Source organism: Giraffa tippelskirchi, chromosome 1 (assembly GCF_054371585.1).
Source record: "Giraffa tippelskirchi isolate mGirTip1 chromosome 1, T2T-mGirTip1v1.2.pri, whole genome shotgun sequence".
Classification (NCBI taxonomy): Eukaryota; Metazoa; Chordata; class Mammalia; order Artiodactyla; family Giraffidae; genus Giraffa; species Giraffa tippelskirchi.
Window position 1 is genome coordinate 50,693,966 of NC_137275.1, and position 19,689 is coordinate 50,713,654.

At 39.0% G+C, this 19,689-nt stretch overlaps 1 protein-coding gene across 3 annotated transcripts in view; it reads right to left on the reverse strand.

Annotated features, from left to right (window-relative positions):
- Nucleotides 1–2,748: 2,748 nt before the first annotated feature.
- GRXCR1 (glutaredoxin and cysteine rich domain containing 1) overlaps nucleotides 2,749–19,689 on the reverse strand; it is a 326,824-nt gene continuing 309,883 nt past the window's right edge. For all 3 annotated transcript variants that reach the window (XM_081523573.1, XM_081523643.1, XM_081523522.1), the window contains 2 exons: nucleotides 17,396–17,461; nucleotides 2,749–3,044 (listed from right to left, as the gene is read on the reverse strand). In XM_081523573.1, coding sequence (XP_081379699.1) covers nucleotides 2,865–3,044; nucleotides 17,396–17,461 — 246 coding nt within the window. In that variant the 3' untranslated portion in view covers nucleotides 2,749–2,864. The remainder of the gene's footprint in view (nucleotides 3,045–17,395; nucleotides 17,462–19,689) is intronic.

Below are 19,689 nucleotides of genomic sequence, written 5' to 3' on the forward strand. Positions count from 1 at the left end.
AGTCTGTTGTTCCATGTCCACTTCTAACTGCTGCTTCCTGACCTGCATACAGGTTTCTCAAGAGACAGGTCAGGTGGTCTGGTATTCCCATCTCTTTCAGAATTTTCCATAGTTTATGGGGATCCACACAGTCAAAGGCTTTGACATAGTCAATAAAGCAGAAATAGATGTTTTTCTGGAACTCTCTTGCTTTTTCCATGATCCAGCAGATGTTGGCAATTTGATCTCTGGTTCCTCTGCCTTTTCTAAAACCAGCTTGAACATCTGGAAGTTCACGGTTCACGTATTGCTGAAGCCTGGCTTGGAGAATTTTAAGCATTACTTTACTAGCGTGTGAGATGAGTGCAATTGTGCTGTAGTTTGAGCATTCTTTGGCATTGCCTTTCTTTGGGATTGCAATGAAAACTGACCTTTTCCAGTCCTGTGGCCACTGCTGAGTTTTCCAAATTTGCTGGCAATTTGAATGCAGCACTTTCACAGCATCATCTTTCAGGATTCTCAGTAAAATCTATGTCATAATTTTAAATATAGAAGTTTTACACATCTTTTGTAAAATGTATTCCACATACTTGATGTTTTCTGATACTATTATAAATTGTATTGTTTTAGTTTTATACTCTGTTGCTGTATATATTTCTAATTTCTTTATAAAGACCAAATCTAATTATTTTGCAAGATTTATTCTAGAATTTACTAGTTTATAGAATCCTTTTGATTTTCTGTATCACAATCACATTTTTTACAAACAATGAGATTTATTTTTTTTTCAATTTTTATGACTTCTTTTTTCTTGCCTTATTTCACTATCTAGGACCTCCATCACAATGTTGAATAGAAGTGTTAAAAGTGAACATTCATGCACTCTTCCTGATCTTAGGGGTAAAGCATTTAATACTCTACCATTAAATGTGCTGTTAGCTGTAGAGTTTCATATTCAACAAATTCCTTTCTCTTCTTGAGTGCTGAGTTTTGTTCTTGCAGGCAATCACATACTGAAAAATATCACAATACCATGGAAATTTGGCTTTAGGTCTTTCAAGGGCAAGTCTGTTTTGTTTCTTCCCTTAGCTTTACAACATATCTCTTACTTCTTGGCCTTAAGATAGGGCCCTTCTGAGAGTCCAGGAAATATTTATTGTTTACCACTTCAACTCCAAACTCTTACTTTGCAGCATAGGCAGCTGCTGAAATATCTGCTCAATTCTTTCACCTCCTGGACACTTCCTTCCTCTGTGTATGTACGTTAGGAATCAGCCAAGGACTTGAGTGGAATTTATGAGCAGACTTACGTGCTCCCCTGTCTTGGGTTCTCTCATTTCTTAAAATTTTCCATTCAATTCCAGGTACTCTGCAGCCTCAAATTCCAGTTTTATCTTTTCAAATCAGTAACTTGGTACTTTCTCTATGATCTATATTCTCTGCAAACTGGGAAGTGTTCTCAGAGGGTAAGCTGGATAAATGTAGGGCTTATTTTGTTTCCTTTCTTCCAGTGACTGAGATCCTTCTGATTCTTTTCTAGTTTTAGTTGCTTTCCAGTATCTTCAAAAGTTATTTTTTCTTATTTTGTTCAGAGTATATGTGTGTATATAGCAGGAGGCTTAGTCAGCCAAGAACTGCTCCATTATTACCAGATTATAACTATCCATATTGGATATCTTACAGGTCCTCAAACAAAAACTTTTCTCTGATCTTAGAGTTCCCAAATATGCTATTTCTCTACCTAAAATATTATCTCTCTTACTCTTTGACCAATTGGCTTCCAACTACCCATGATGTCTCTGTTTAAATATCAGTCACTCAAGAAAGTATACTCTTAAACTATTTCCTAACTCATCCAGGTTTGCCTTGCTGCTACACATTCCCAGAGCACCGTGTACTATTTTTGTAGTAGTTATAAGGTTCATCCTGCATATGGTTATCTGTTTAATACTTCCCTCTTTCTTAAGAGTGTAACCTCCATTAAAGCAAAAGCTCTGCCTTACATTCCACACCTGGCTGACTAGAAAGTACTTGATAAATATTTATATCTTTTTGCAAAACCAAGATGTAAAATATTTTGATTACCTTGTCACAGATATTGTGGAGGTGATTTATTAGAAATCATTCATAAAGGAATCCATCAGAGCACAGACATGTGTACAGGTAGGTATTAGCTGATAATTATAGTAAAATTTACTTTTGTCTACTTAGCTAATATTTTTACTATGTGTTCAAAGTATGTAATATTTTGTGTCCAGCTCAAGAGAGTGACAATAGTAGAAAATAGCTGTTTAAAAATATAAATTCAGAGAAGTTTGGCAGCTTTTGTATCATCACGAAGAAATACATTCAATAACATTAATGATTTATCATTAATATCATCAGCCCCAAGACTATTTTTACAGGTTTAAAAATAATTTACTGCTTAAGCATAAGTAAGATGTTCTTTTCCACTAACCAGAGCTCTCTTCTCCCCTACAGCTGAGGCTCACATATTAATAAAATGTATGCATCTGGAGAGCTGAGTGAACTGATCCTAGACAACAGGGTGGCATTGTGATAGACACCATTGGATATATTTATATTTTCTTTAGAAAATCAAACGCAGTTAGGGAATCAGACTTTGAATATCTTGGAATTTTATCTGGTCCTCCATTAATTCCAATTAGAAACCAGGGTCTAGCACAGGGCTTGGCACACAGTAGCTGTTGAATAAATATTTATTTAATACATCAATGAAAGTAGTCACGGCAAAAATTCCAAACGAAAGAAATTATAATAAACAAAGTTTATTGATTAATCCAGAAACATAGCCATTAAAAAAAAAGTATAAACCAAATTATTGCTTTCAGTCAAAGAAACCAGGTGCTCCGTGGGTGTGAACTCTAACCCACACAGCTCTTACAGCGCTGAAGACCATTCTCGTTGCAAGCCGTGCACTTCAGGGCCTTGAAAGAGTCTGTAAAGCAGTTTCGAAACACTGACATCTTGCTTCCATGGCAGACAGAGCACGGAAGAAAGCCAAAGCCTCCACAGGAGGGACACTCGTGTGGATGCTGCACTCTCTGGATAGGTGGCAGGAGGACAAGAAGGATAGGATCTATGTTAGCATGACAATGCCATCAGCCTCCCTGTCTTTCTGTACTGTGGACAGTTATAAAACAATAGCAGCATCAGACGGTGGAGGACTTGCAACCATCTCCCATTATAATATACAGCAGAAGCACAGGAAGTGCTCTCTAACGTTTCCTTAACTGTCTCATTGATGGCCGTCAACAGCACAAGCTTGGTGTGTAAAGGTTGGTACATTTTAAGCTAAAGGGCACATCATTTGAAAACTTCTAGAAATTCATCATATGAAAACACACATTTACAAATCAAAGAAATTCAGAAGATGGTAATTTGCCTTAGAGGAAAATACTGTAACTTTCCTTTTAGTATCACTTCCTAGTTTTGTATCTTTGTTTATGGAATAGCAGCACTAATAGTGAGTCTGGAAATTAGAAAAAAATAAAAGCTGGATTGGAGGAGCCTCTGTCAACTGAAGATCCATCATCATATTGAACGTATAAATAATGCTTTGTTTTTTAAAAAGCATTTCCAAATGCATCACTACATAGAATCTTCTCTCATCTCCTCCTTCACACATAAGAATCTTATGTGAAGCAGCTAATTCAAACATCGTTGTGCTGTGCTGAGTCTCTCAGTCGCATCTGACTCCTTGCAACCCCATGGACTGTAGCCCTCCAGGCTCCTCTGTCCATGGGGAGTCTTCATGCAAGAATACTGCAGTGGATTGCCATGCCCTCCTTTAAAACCATTACCTTCATTTTACATTTAAAGAAACAGACATAGAAATCTTGAGATTTATCTAAGTCCATAAAACTACCCACCATAACTAACAGCCTTTCTACCTCAAGTAAAAATAAAGTACCCATTACAGCATAATGAAATTAACTAGGAAGCATGCTGTTGTTGCTACTCTTGTTTAGTCAAGTTGTGTCCAACTCTTTTGTTACCCCATGAACTGTAGCCCCCCAGGTTCCTCTGTCCATGGGATTTCCCAGGCAAGAATACTGGAATGGGTTGCCAGTTCCTTCTGCAGGGGAGCTTCCTGACCCAGGGATCAAACCCTAGGTCTCCTGCATTTGCAAGTGAATTCTTTACTACTGAGCCAGCATGTTAAGGATATTTTGAAAATTTTCCATACACATTTCCATTCTCTTTTTTGAGCATATAACCTCTGCTGGAGTCCACAAGTGGCAACCATCTGCTGGTGGGAGCTTACGAGCCATTACAGGATGAATACAAAGAGAATGGGAGTTAATACAAGCTTCTGACTTGCAAAATAGGAACTTTCAGCAATATTTGAAAACCGGCTTTTGTGACAAGAATAATAGCCAAAATACACTTGGGAAATGTAGATACACACACATGCATACACAGGCACTCAGACAAACATACCTTACATACTTAGATATACATATAGATTTTCTCTGGAAATTCACAATTGTACTTAATAAAGTCGCCGAAAAATCCAATGGAAAAGGAAACCAATTAACTAAGCTTAACCCACCATGTTCCCAGCAAGAAATTCTTTCCTAGAAAGCAACTACAATTTTCTTTCTCATAATCAGTACCCTGTGGAATGTGCTTTGGGAAAGAAACATTAAGGATATGATTGCTTTAAAATGTATATATTTCCAGACCACTTTTCAGAGCTGCATATTCTGTATTCAGTAAGATTTGTTTACAGTTACCATTTGACTTTGCTATTAGATCAAGATAGCAAAATTCATGTCATATCTTATTTTTAATAACAGAATTACTTTGATGGAAAGTAGTGATCTCTAGTCTGAAGGACACAAACAAGAAATGTTGTCAAGTTTGTAGAGGTTCAAAGCTCTTCCAAAAAGTTAGATTGTATGTAGCAATTTAGTTTCTCTGTAGCTGGGTTTTTGTCATTTCTTTGTGCAAGAGTTGACCAAAAAATGGTGCATCGGACCTATAATTTTGCATGATATAAAAATGTCTTTAGAAAAAAACTTTGAATAAAAACAAAAGCAGCAAAGAAAGAGTGTAGTCTAAAAACAAAATATAAGAGAATTAGTAAGAAATGCTCTTCTTATCAAATTTTAGAAAGACTATGATAAGGTAGATAAGCCCTTGACATGCATTAGAACCAGGCCAGAGATTATGTTAAAAATATTTAATGACTTACACAGAAACAACACCAACTTGTAAAACCCTGAGTCAAGGATGTCACCCATTAGTGCTGGATTGTAAATAGGTTTGGATTTCAAGTAGAGTGGGATCATCAAATTTTGCAACTAAAAACATGTGATGCCCAGTTAGCTTGAATGGCAGATAGACCATAGATAAATTTTTGTGTAGATATGCCAAAGATTATATGGGAAATACTTAAACTAAAAAAATTATTCATAATTTAATTGAGGTTTAAATGTAAGCAGACATCCTATATTTTATCCGGCAACCCTTATAGGGTAGTTGCTTTTATGGAAGAGGAGAGCTGCTTGGGAGTCTTGGAGTAGTAGCTATTTACTAAACAGTATAAATCTTAACAACAAGTATAAACATTTCAATATTTTAAAATTCTTCAATAGCGTAAGATTTTCCCTTAAAATACATTTGTGCTGGCAAGCAAAGAACAACAAAGGTAGAATGAATGTGAGTGCTAGGGAGTTTCCTAGGCTCATTCACCATCTATGTCACTTACTCCAAATACCAGACTCTTAACACAGAGAAATAATAATAAACACGCAACCAAATTCAAAATTACTGAAACCAAGCAGAACCCTATAAGGCTTTCCTGGGGACAAACACCTTCCCATCTCATCTCCAGCCTCTTGTTTATAGAAAAGCTTTAGCATCCTAGCCTTCTCTGAGTTCCAAAGAGAAAATTTAATCAGAAAAGTGAAAAAAATGCAGAAACAAATGAAAACAGTCAGGCAAGACAAAATAATAGTTTAACCATGAAATAAAGTCAACTCCTTTTGTTACTCCTCAAGGGCAAAAGATAATATCTTGAGCCATATCCCTGAATTGTTTTGCAGATACTAAGATTCCCACCCCCACCTTGCCACATCAAGTGTTAGTTTCTCAGTCATGTCAGACTCTTTGCAACCCCGTGGACTGGAGCCCAACAGGCTCCTCTGCCCTTAGAATTCTCCAGGCAAGAATACTGGAGTGGGTAGCCATTCCCTTCTCCAAGTGATCTTCCTGATCCAGGGATCAAATCCCGGTCTCGTGCATTGCAGGTGGATTCTTCACCATCTGAGCCACCAGGGTAGCCTCAAGTGGAAGTGAACTGCCTGCTGATCACTAGTATGTAGACACCAGGGACGTTGGAATCATAAGGTTGAGGATGTTAACTCACCCTGTCACCCCACCATCAACCAATCAGGTGGATGTCAGTGAGCGGATCAAGCATCCTATGACCCTCTCCCTTCTTTTATCTTTAAAAATCCTTCCTTGAAAGTCATTGGGGAATTCAAATGTGAGCTGTCCGTACTTCTTTCTTGGCCCCACACTGGATGCCTCACAATAAATGCTGTATTTTCCTTCATCACAAGCTGGTATGAGCAGATTGGGTTTACTGTTTGGGCAAGTGGACCCGAATTTGGTCTGGTAACATTATCTTATATAATGGGCCTGGAACATGACTTACCAAGATTACTTTCAAAGGGCCAAAATACCAAATGTTAAATATATGATGAGTCTGCTATTTAATAACTTCTCTGCAATTCAGAACACATAAATTTCCTAAAATGAAGTTAATATATAAACACTAAAAGCCACAGTGTCCATTTTAAAGGAAATCACAGATAGACCAAGGTCATCCTAAAACAACTTTGTCAGAATTATGCAATGCTATGGTAAGATTTGTCTTTTACTTAAAGGGTTGTTGAGACAATTAATGAGTAAATTCATGTAAAGTGAATAGTATACTGTCTGGCACATAGTAGCTACTCACTAAGGCTAGCAGTTAATAGCCATTATTTTATTAATAAATCCTAATCTGAAGAGATTTTTATTAACTGCTGCCTAAAGCTAAATTGCTTGTGGTCACATGACACAGTCATTTTCTACCAGTGATATAGTCATTTTATTTAAACACCTCTTTATACTTAGTCTTCTGGCCTAAAGCCTTGTTACTGTAAGAAAAGGAGAGTAAATGTATTTTGATTCACATGTGAATTCTGATGTCTTGGAGCACAGCACTGGAAAGATTCTGAGGCCATGTCTACTCTCAAGAAAAATCAGCCCTTGGGAGAAAAAAGAATGGCTTACCCAGCACATACAGTTGTATGGTCAGGCCACTCAGCATGGCTGTCCTCTTGCTCTCTACATCCGCTGCTCAATTAGTCCCTGCTTCACATACACTCTACTTGCATGACTGACCTTCCTTCATCTGAAAAAATTTTTTTTATTTATTTTATTTTTTATTTTTGGCTGCACTAGGTCTTTGTTGCTGTGTGCAGGCTTTCTCTAGTTGCATCAAGTGGGGGCTACTCATTGCAATGCGTGGGCTTCTCATTGCAGTGGCTTCCCTTGTTTCAAAGCATGGGCTCCAGGCACACTGGCCTCAGTAATTGCTGCACCTGGATTCAGTAGTTGTGGCTCACCGCCTTAGTTGCCCCAAGGGATGTGGGATCCTCCTGGAGCAGGAGTTGAATCAGTGTCTCCTGCACTGGCAGGTGGATTCTTAATTAACCACTGGGACCACCAAGGAAGTCCCTGACTTTCCTTCTTAATTGTAGAGCCTGATTAGTAAATACCTACATACTTGTCCCTCACCCAAGTTAGGGATTGTTCTAATCTTTAGATGAGAATGGCTCCCCTTTGATAGTTTAATGAAGGGAAGAACTCTGCCCCAGGAGGCTACATAGCCTAAGGGGCTAAAGGAGGAAATCCTCCTCTGCTGATTTCCCTAGTAACCAATGAGCCAATCAACAATATTTCTCCCTATAACTGGTAGTCTCCTTATTCTTCCTGGGAGTGAAGACCTCTGCTGCTGTGTCCAGCCTGCCATCTGCCTCCCAGCAGTGGGATGTTGCTCCAGAATCCTTCTGCTTCAGATGTGTTCTTGTTGTTCAGTCACTCAATCATGTCTGACTCTTAGCAATCCTGTGGACTACAGCATGCCAGGCTTCCCTATCCTTCACCATCTCCCAGAGTTTGCTCAAACTCATGTCTATTGAGTTGGTGATGTCATCCAACCATCTCATCCTTTATCATCCCTTTCTCCTCCTGCCTTCAACCTTTCCCAGCATCAGGGTCTTTTTTTTCTAATGAGTCAACTCTTTGCATCAGGTGGCCAAAGTATTGGAGCTTCAGCATCAGTCCTTCTAATGAATACTCAGAGTTGATTTCCTTTAGGATTGACTGGCTTGATCTCCTTGCAGTCCAAGGGATTCTCAAGAGTCTTCTTCAACACCACAGCTCAAAAGCATCAATTCTTCAGTGTTCAGCTTTCTTTCTTGTAAGAAAGATGTGTAAGATCTCCCATCTATTAAACTGCTGATGTCTCTGTCACTGCCTCTGGGCTCTTTCTTCAGCAAATATAGTAACTACAAGCCTGAAGGCTGCAGCCCAACAAGAGTCTATATCCAGTATCTGATGTAATAGAGAATACCTCATTTTACAAATGATGAAACAAAGATTTTTAATGAGTAAAAATGAATGTTTAAATCACAGAGGAATTTGAAAACAGACTTCCACTTTCAGTGAAGAGCTTGACTATAGACACTTTGATCTTCAAACAGTTAAGAAATCTAGAGTAGCTCTTCAGTGTCCTGACACCCAGCAAAGCTAGAAACCAGGTAGACTTGGTTGATAACAGCACCCAGTAAGAGTGCTGAATCTACAGAATGCCCCTCCTCTTCACAGTGGTTTGGATGGAGGCATGTTCCTTAGGGGTAGTAGTAGTGCTTGTGCTCAGTCATATCCGACGCTTTAGAGGTGGAATTTAAGAAAAAAGGAGTAAGAAATCATCCTCCCTTTTATCTCTATCTGTTCGTCTATTCTTGGCAAGGGACTTAAAAAAAAATAAAAACCCAGCAGGTTCATTCCACAAATAAGTTCACATTGCTAGGCACTGTGTATGGCATAGGAGATACAGCAGTGAGCAAGAAATCTCCCTGTTTTCTTAATAAGTAGCTCTCAGCTACAAATAAGGATTTATTAGTGAAATATTGACTGATAATTACTAATCTTATTGAGTGGCTATTACACACCAGGCAATGTTCTATTCACTTTACATGAATGCACTCTAAATCTTCTCAACAATTAAGTAGAAGGCAGATCTCATCATAGCACTGTAGAGATTCTGTATTATTTGAGGATGGCCTTGGTTCCCTGGTGGCTCAGACAGTAAAGCGTCTGTCTACAGTGTGGGAGACTGGGTTGGGAAGATCTCCTGGAGAAGGAAATGGCAACTCATTCCAGTATTCTTGCCTGGAAAATCCCATGGACGGAGGAACCTGGTAGGCTACAGTCCATGGGGTCACAAAGAGTAGGACACGACGGAGGGACTTCACTTTCTTTCTTTCTTTCTTCTTTCTTTTGGCCTGTTTGTGATTCCATATAAAAATGATGATGTAGCTTTTAGTATTTATATATTAATTTTACTTTAGGAAATTTATTTGTGGTCTTTGAATATACACTCCATACCGCCGTCATCTAAACTGAAGCCCCCAAGAATTCCCTAGCCTCTAACAAAGGACCAGAGGATAAGGGTGGAGCTCATGAATGATTGTGAAATGGGTTTCTTTTGTGGCACAAACTCAAATTTCATAAATATGAAGAGCTTTCTGCTGTTCTCTAATGCAGAAACAGGATGCTAAGAACAAGAGTATTCAGTGTTTTCTTCAAGATCAGGGAATGAATGCACTTAGATCATCTAATCTTCTTTTAGGAGTACTGGGAACTCTCATAAGTATTCTACCAAGGAAGAAGCAACTTATCGGACTCTCTGTAACCATAAACTCCCTCATCCAGGTTATCTATGAAGCAGACTCACTCCACGTAACAGATTGTCACAAAAGTGAACACTTGGCATATAATCATCTCTGAATGATCCACCTTTGTCTATGTATTTTGTTTTAAACTATATTCAACCATTTAAAGTTGGCTTAAAGATCAACATTCAGAAAACTAAGATCATGGCATCCGGTCCCATCACTTCATGGCAAATAGATAGGGAAACAGTGGAAACGGTGGCTGACTTTATTTTTCCGGGCTCCAAAATCACTGCAGATGGTGATTGCAGCCATGAAATTAAAAGACATTTACTCCTTAGAAGGAAAGTTATGACCAAACTAGACAGCATATTAAAAAGCAGAGACATTACTTTATCAACAAAGGTCCATCTAGTCAAGGCTATGGTTTTTCCAATAGTCATGTATGGATGTGAGAGTTGGACTATAAAGAAAGCTGAACACTGAAGAATTGATGCTTTTGAACTGTGGTGTTGGAGAAGACTCTTGAGAGTCCCTTGGACTGCAAGGATATCCAATCAGTCCATCCTAAAGGAGATCAGTCCTGGGTGTTCATTGGAAGGACTGATGTTGAAGCTGAAACTCCAATACTTTGACCATCTCATGCAAAGAGCTGACTCATTTGAAAAGACCCCAATGCTGGGAAAGATTGAGGGCAGGAGGAGAAAGGGACGACAGAGGATGAGATGGTTGGATGGCATCACTGACACAATGGACATGGGTTTGGGTGGACTCCGGGAGTTGGTGATGGACAGGGAGGCCTGGCGTGCTGCAGTTCATGGGGTTGCAAAGAGTCAGACAGGACTCAGCGACTGGACTGAACTGAACTGAACAGCCATTTAATTCAGCAAATGCTTGTTAAGTGCCTAGGAGGCTATTCTCTGATCAAGCCGTTAATAAGCAGAATCATTCCTGATCCTTGATTTGCAGAATTATGAAAAAAGCTACTGAACAAAATGCTGACACAGTGGAAATTTGTTGTTATATTCCTAAATGTATAAGCCAGATTTGTGAACCTGATTCTTGATCCAATGGGATGTACGGCCACAACCCTATTTAAAAAGATGTTCCAATTTCAGAAAGAGGCAGCCAGAGCACATGGCCTGATTGCCTAGGTAAGTAGGTGGTATTCTGCTGCTGTAATCTCTGAACATGCTGTGGCCACCCACTTCACAGAGAGGGAACATCACCCAGAATGTTGCCTCTCCAGGGAGGGTTGGCCAGGCTTTGATAGCTCCAATGCCTTACACAGACAGCCTGTGCCATTTCCAGCATCCTCGGTGTGTAGTTGAGATTCTTACTTCTGTTCTTCCTGAATGACAAATCAGGCTTTACAAGGAAAAAAAGTACTGAAAGTGAACACTATATTGGCAGCCTCATAGCAATGATATCAAAATGTTTGCTTGAATCTTTAGAAAAACAACAAGGCAGAAAAGCATATTAGATCTTCTCTACCATCTGCGATCTTTAATTCAGTGTCTGCCGTAACAAGGTGCTTGCTAATACATCTCAGGGCTGCCCTGACTTCCTCTGTGTGGGTACCAGCAGGATCAGCTATCCATCTCAGTTATTGTTTGGGGGTAATATTTAGACACTCTTTTCTTTTGATCTTTAGCTTGTTTATTAATATAAGTAAATATACAAATAAATTTTACCCCCAAATGGTATTTTTATTCATCCTTTTCACCCAAGCATTCTCTTACATAAAATAATTCATTTAATCTTATTTCAGCTAGCCTTATTGAACCCAAGTCTCATACCAGCTACTGCCATATTTTACTTGCTTCTGCTACCCATGTTTGAAGACAGTGACAAGTCTTCATCAGCGAATCATGCCCCCTCAGGTTCCCAGGGCAAGTTTCACTTGGGCGGGATGTATGCTAGAATTCTTAGGCCAGAAAACTTGAGATGATTTGCTGACATCATTTTTGAGGACCCAGCTACAGCTGCGAAGCCGCTTTCCTCTCCATTACTGGGGTAATTGTTAGAAACTGGGGCCTGAATTACAAAGACCAGGGGAGTCATGGCCTGCTATGAAGCACCCTAGTAACAGCAAATTAGAACTTGGTACGAGCTCTCTGGCTTCTCTCTAAAGGTATTGCCTATTTGCCCATTTCCTGTACAATGCCATACTAGCATAAGAGCCAACTGTTAAACATCCAGTCTGTTCCCTGGACCTAATACTCTGCCTGTCTCCCAGTAAACTCACCTGGGTCTTAGATCCTGTCACATATGGTCAGATTTCCCAGAAACCAACTTGCCAATTAATTTAAGAGTGAATGCAGCACAGATTCATGGTTAAGATCAAGGAGTCAGGTTTAGAATCTTGAGTCAAACACTATTTACAAGGTCTGGAGCAACTAACCTAATCGTCTGGGCCTCCACTGCCTTGTCTGAAAAATAAAGACAGTAACAGAACCCACCTTGCAGTGTTATTTTGAGGTTTGAATAACTTAATACATATAATACCAGGAATAGGAACAGTACTGGCTACTTAGAAAGAACTCCAATGTTTCCTACCTCAGGAATATTTAATTCCTGTTCCCTGGTGGCTCAGACGGTAAAGCGTCTTCCTGCAATGTGGGAGACCTGGGTTCGATCCCTGGGTAGGGAAGATCTCCTGGAGAAGGAAATGGCAACCCACTCTAGTACTCTTGCCTGGAAAATTCCATGGACTGAGGAGCCCGTTAGGCTACAGTCCATGGGGTTGCAAAGAGTCAGACATGACTGAGCAACTTCACTTTCACTGTATTGCCAAAAGCTAATCAGAAGAATTGGATGTACTTGGATATGAATCTTGTCTTTTATACACTTTTCCTAGTTCTTATAACTGCTTCTCCAAGGCTAGTCTCTTTCCCTAGGTAAGTTCGCTTAAACCCTAGCCCCTTCGCAGGCAGGTTAGGTGTTTCTGGATGGGTGAAAATTCTCTACCAGTTTTGTTATATGGGCAAAGCAGCCCAACAGAGTTATAGCTCTTACAACTCCTATGAATGGGAGAAGCCAGTACCATACCATTGTATTTCAACATTAAGAATAGACTTAAATGTTTCTGGATTATTTATGCATCTGTAGAATTGAGACAGACTTAATGAAGAGAATAAAATCCTCTTTCCAAGATTCTTTGAGCAGAGAGAGAGAGGTTATGTTAATATATAGCATGATAGTATTAATCAAGTTGCCAATTAAAGGAATTATACACTCAAAAGAAAAAAGTCCATGAATAGCTAAGATAAATCATCAATCTTTAAAAAGAAGAGTAATGAGGGACATTCACTCTATAGGACTCTAAAAGGTGCTATTAGAACACAGGAATAAAAACAGTACAATATTGGTAAAACAGGAACAAACAGATCAATGGAAATTATTAGAAAGCTCAGACAAAGACCCGAACATATATGGGGATTTACTGTAATATAAAATTGGCAGCAAACATCCGTTGGATTATTGAAAAAGCAAGAGAGTTCCAGAAAAACATCTACTTCTGCTTTATTGACTATGCCAAAGCCTTTGACTTTGTGGATCACAACAAACTGTGGAAAATTTTTCAAGAGATGGGAATACCAGACCACCTGACCTGCCTTCTGAGAAATCTGTATGCAGGTCAAGAAGCAACAGTTAGAAGTGGACATGGAACAACAGACTGGTTCCAAATAGGGAAAGGAGTACGTCAAGGCTTTATATTGCCACCCTGCTTATTTAACTTATATGCAGAGTACATCATGAGAAATGCTGGATTGGATGAAGCATAAGCTGGAATCAAGATTACTGGGAGAAATATCAGTAACCTCAGATATGCAGATGACACCACCCTTATGGAAGAAAGTGAAGAAGAACTAAAGAGCCTCTTGATGAAAGTGAAAGAGGAGAGTGAAAAAGTTGGTTTAAAACTCAACATTCAGAAACTAAGATCATGACATCTGGCCCCATCACTTCATGACAAATAGATGGGGAAACAGTGGAAACAGTGACAGACTTTATTTTCTTGGGCTCCAAAATCACTGCAGATGGTGACTGCAGCCATGAAATTAAAAGACGCTTGCTCCTTGAAAGAAAAGTTATGATAAACCTAGACAGCATATTAAAAAGAAGAGACATTACTTTGCCAACAAAGGTCCGTTTAGTCAAAGCTATGGTTTTTCCAGTAGAAAATAGAAAATTCCATCCATTTTCTCACATGTATTTATGTGAGAGTTGGACTATAAAGAAAGCTGAGCACTGAGAATTGATGCTTTTGAACTGTACTGTTGGAGAAGACTCTTGAGAGTCCCTTGGACTGCAAGGAGATCCAACCAGTCCATCCTAAGGGAGATCAGTCCTGGGTGTTCATTGGAAGGGACTGATGCTGAAGCTGAAACTCCAATACTTTGGCCACCTGATGTGAAGAACTGACTCATTTGAAAAGACCCTGATGCTGGGAAAGATTGAAGGTGGGAGGAGAAGGGAATGACAGATGATGAGATGGTTGAACGGCGTCATCAACTCAACGGAAATGAGTTTGGGTAAACTCCGGGAGTTAGTGACGGACAGGGAGGCCTGGCGTGCTGCAGTCCATGGGGTCGCAAAGAGTCAGACATGACTGAGTGACTGAACTGAACTGAAAGTTGGCAGAACAAAGCAATAAAGAAATAATAGATTATTTAATAGAGGATGCTGGAAATCTCACTATGTATAAGAAAATGGAAATGGATTCTCCATTAGTGAAAGAACCAGATGTTAACAAGTATAAAGTGAACAGAAGAAAATGTAGGCTGATATCTTCTGACCTTTAGACAGAAGGATACTTCATAAATAAAAGTTTCTAAGTTGCTGCTAAGTCACTTTAGTCGTGTCCGACTCTGTGAGACCCCATAGACGGCAGCCCACCAGGCTCCTCCGTCCATGGGATTTTCCAGGCAAGAGTACTGGAGTGGGGTGCCATTGTCTTCTCCTAAATAAAAGTTAAAAAGCACAAAAATAAGGAAAAATGGTGGGTTAGATTATATCAGAAGGTTTCTATTGTATGAAGGACACCAAGAAAGAATCTAAAAATAGGGAAGGAAATATTGACAATAAATAAAACCAACAAAAAGTTAACATCTAGATTATAGAAGGATCTTCTGAAAGCCAATAACAACAGCAAAAATTCCAAGATTTTTAATGGGAAAGGATAAGAATATACAAAATAAAGAAAGGAAAGAAAGAAAGTGAAGTCGCTCAGTTGTGTCCGACTCTTTGCGATCCCATAGACTGTAGCCTACCAGCCTCCTCTATCCATGGGATTTTCCAGACAAGAGAACTGGAGTGGGTTGCCATTTCCTTCTCCATGGGATCTTCCCGATCCAGGGATCGAATCCGGGTCTCCCGCATTGTAGGCAGACACTTTACAGTAATATACAACATACAGAGGAAGAAATTTAAAAATTTAACAAGCATACATGGAAATGCCCAAACTCAATGGTTATCAGAAAAACATTAATTAAAACAATAAGGCTATATATTTTTATCCCTGCTACCTTGGCAAAAATTATGGAACAATGTAAAACATTGTGGGGAATGTGGGAACATAGGAAACCTCTTTCTCTGTAGGAGGGAGTACTGGATGGTACAAACATAATGAAGAGCCATCTGGCACTACCTGGAAAACTGGGGATATACATAAGCTATTATCCAGTGATTTCTACTCCCAGAGAAATTCACAAATGAATGTGGTCAAGGTTACTCCTTGCAGCAATTTATTTGAAGGAGAAGTTAGAGGACATCAGTGTAGATAAAAAATAGTATGTGAGCTACGTGCAGCTGCACTGTCCAAAATATAAGCCATTAGTCAGATATGGTTAATTATATTACTTATTTAAAATTTTTTATTTGATTTGAATTTAAATCAAGTAGAGTTAAATAAAATTAAAAATTCAGTTCTTCAGTCACACTAATTATTCTTTAAGTGCTCAATAGCCACATGTATCCAGTGACTACTATATTGGATAGGATAGAGTAAAAACATCTCCATCATCAAAGAAAGCTGGATTCAATTGTACTGTCATGGAGAAGTACAAAGCAATTTTATAAAAGGGATGAAAGGTTCACGTAGTAATATAGATGGTTCTTAAAAGCATAGTGCCTATAGAAATGAATTTGAAACACAATTAAGTGTGTTACATAACAACACTTGTATAAATAAAAGTGTGCAGAGAAAATAATAATACACATTGAGTTAAATCACTTAAATTAAAAGGCACATATTAACTCAAATTGATGGTTTCATCAAATTGATGGGACTGGAGTAGAGTCCAGGGACAAAAGGAAAGAAACAAACCCACCTATACAGATTTTAGAGCTGAGAGGAGTTTTAGATTATGAAGTATACACCATAATTGTGTTTGTCCTTCTGGGCAAGATTACAATATGAATAAAACAACATGATTCCTAACACCAAGGAGCATATAGTTTATTTGGGACATGACTCAAATGTTCAAAGAAAAGTAGTAAGAAAAATTAAATGCCTGTGATAAACACCTGAGAAAAAGAGGGATATAGGAATGTGAAGGTGGGAGAAATCTGGAACGATATAGGAAAGATGCTGCAGAGGAGCCTTGATGATGGTGGAGGAGAATGAGGCAATGGAACAATAGCAGGCTAGGCAGACAGAAGGAAAGGTAGTAAGAAACCATAAAGTGGAAGGAATGGAAGAAAATCAGAAAAGAGGTCAGCAAAGGAGACTGGACCAAAAAGAGCTGGCCATGGCACATCCATACCATGTAACCATATTGCATGGTTCACCTGGGAAAGTCTGAGTCAAGTTCACTGTCCCAGAAAAATTACTAATGCACGTTTTTCACTCTCAAGATGACCCAGTTAGGCTATAAAATATATAAAATTTAATTCTACATATTGAGAGAAATAGGCTGATAAAATTGAGAGATATTAAGGACTTTCTGGGTACATACTGATTTGATACATTATATATCCAAACAAATATTTCTGAGATGTTGTAATTACAAGTACAGGAACAAAATTAAAAGGTGCACTTTTGGAGAAATAACTTTTTCTGTTATCTTTAGAAATGATGAGCTGGTCTTTGGGAAAAAGGAAAACAATTTACATAAAAAACGCTATTTGTGCTTCCAGACAATGGCCTGCCTCGAAACACCTCATCAACATCTCTATAACAGAGAATTAGGTTCTAATAAAGCTGACTGGAATTTTCACCTAATACTATGAGGTTGTTAGACACTAACACTAAAGTCACTCTAGCTGGAGCAAACCTCACGGCAGGTGGTAGCAAATTAAAACTGCCACACGTATCCTGTTACATATTTGTAAGAACACGTAGGGAAAAATTCAATTAGGGAAACTCAATTACAATCAGAATGTGTTGAACATTTTGATTACTAAAAATAAGTTGCTAAAAGCACAATTACCTCAATTTTGGTTAAGAGGTCTTGCAGTTCTCCTGATTCGTTCATTGACAAAATTTTCTCAGCACCCTGTTAACAAGAGAGGGTAGGGGAGAAAGAAAATCCATTTTGTTAGTATTTGAGAAAAAAAGTTCTAGATGGAAAAGTTTAACCCAGAAAATACTGAACAGGATTTTTCACTTCAGATCTAAATAAACCTAAAACCAGGCTTCCCTGGAGGCTCAGTGGTAAAAAATCTGCCTACCAACTCAGGGGATGCAGGTTCAATCCCTGGATCAGGAAGATCCCCTGGAGAAGGGTATGGTAACCCACTCATTATTCTTGCTGGGAAATTCCAAGGACAGAGGAGCCTGGCAGGCTACAGTCCATGGGGTCACAAAAGAGTCAGACATGACTTAGCAACTAAATAATAACAACAAAACCTAGATCCAGGAAACCAAAGGAGTAGAAATTTCTCTTTCCTTTCACATATTCTCCCATCTAGTATGGCTAATGGTGGGCAAAAGGAGGATTGCCAGCAGAAGTTGAGCAATGGAAACCCACAGCTATCAGATGAAGTCCAGATATGGAAGATTCCTTCAGAGTTGTTCAGGAAGCTGAAGCCAGCCATCTGGGAAAGGAAGCCTCTGAGTAAATCCCCAGCCTGGGTTACCTCTGCCCTATTCCAGGCAGTCCTGGACCTCGCCTCCTTAGAGTCATGCATGTAAACACAAGCGCAACTAACAGTAATAATAAAAGTACATATTGTGAGTAGACACCCGACATCATCTGATTTGATGTGGTGGATTCTCTTAGTAGAAATTGAGCCTCAGTGAGATTAAATAACAATTCCAAGGTCACCCAGAGAAAAAGCAGAGTTGGAACTAGAACACGAGCAGGGGATTTACTCCAGAGCTAATGTTTTCAAATTTTAAAATTTCACCATGAAAAGGAAAACAGAGGCCATGTGTGCACTTTCCCACATCGTGTCTTTTGTAACTACTCCATTTTCCTTTCCCTTGCAGCCTCTACCTACCTTTCCCCAGTCTATTTCCCAACATCCAGCCATAGAGGAGAAAGAAGGAAGACACTATTATTTCCTATCAAAGACAAGACAACCTCTGCCTTTTCCACATCATATCCCTGGCAAAGAATAAGTGTTGAATCTACTTTTGATTTGGGGTAGGAAATGGCAACCCACTCCAGTATTCTTGCCTGGAAAATCTCGTGCACAGAGGAACCAGATGGCGCTAAGGTCCATGAGGTCACAAAGAGTTGGACACAACAAGTGACTGAGCATTCATGCATGCCATTTTTGATCAATCAAGACAGACAGAAATATCATCACATAAAAAAATACTTGCTGGATTCCTATTTGTGCTGAGCAGGGTGGAAAACACAAAGACTCATTTAAAAAATAAAAAAGGCCCTCATGTTAGGAGATTACAATACATTTTTATGTAAACACACAACTAAGTAACCCTCAAGGAGAACAGGAGATGACTGCTAAATGAGTGATGCAGGAAAAGAATGAAACCAGGAGATCCCAGCAGGAAGAAAAGAAGATCTGCTTATGGGGAGCAGAAAAGACTTTTTGAGGTTGGTGGCATTTGATCTGGACTTTGAAGATTAGGTGAGGCTTTTAAGACAAGCAGGAAACTCTACCAGGGATGTATAGGAGCCTTTAGTTTTGTGTTTCATTTACTTCAGTTTATTTTATATTGGTGCTAGTGGTAAAGAACCTGCCTGTCAATTCAGGAGACATAAGAGAAGTGGGTTTGATCCCTGGATTGGCAAGATCCTTTGGAGGAGGGCATGGTAACCCACTCCAGTATTTTTGCCTGGAGAATCCCATAAACAGAGGAGCCTGGCAGAGCCCTGGTGGGCAGAGAGTCAGACAAGACTGAAGTGACTTAGCACACAGGCACACATATCATCTTAATCACAATTAGGAATGTCCAACAAAGCACAGTGAATGAATATATAGGGCTACAGAAAACACATTATATTCTTTTTGTTTGTCAGTGGTTTTGCCGGGAATACAGATATGACTTACTTAGAGTGAGAACAAACTAAGGAAACACCAAAACAAAACATTAAAAGCCTAAAATGTGATAATAACTGGTATATTTTACTTTTGCTACATTCTATTTCTTTTAGGAGTTACAGGGGACATGGGTTCTCTGCATAAACTAAAATGGGAAAAGCCTCAGGAAATCTGGTACATGAACTAAGCAGTAAGGAGAATATATGACTCATTTTTCTTCAGTGAAAGAAAATGTACCCCAGTGACTACAAATAATATGAATGTACCCAAA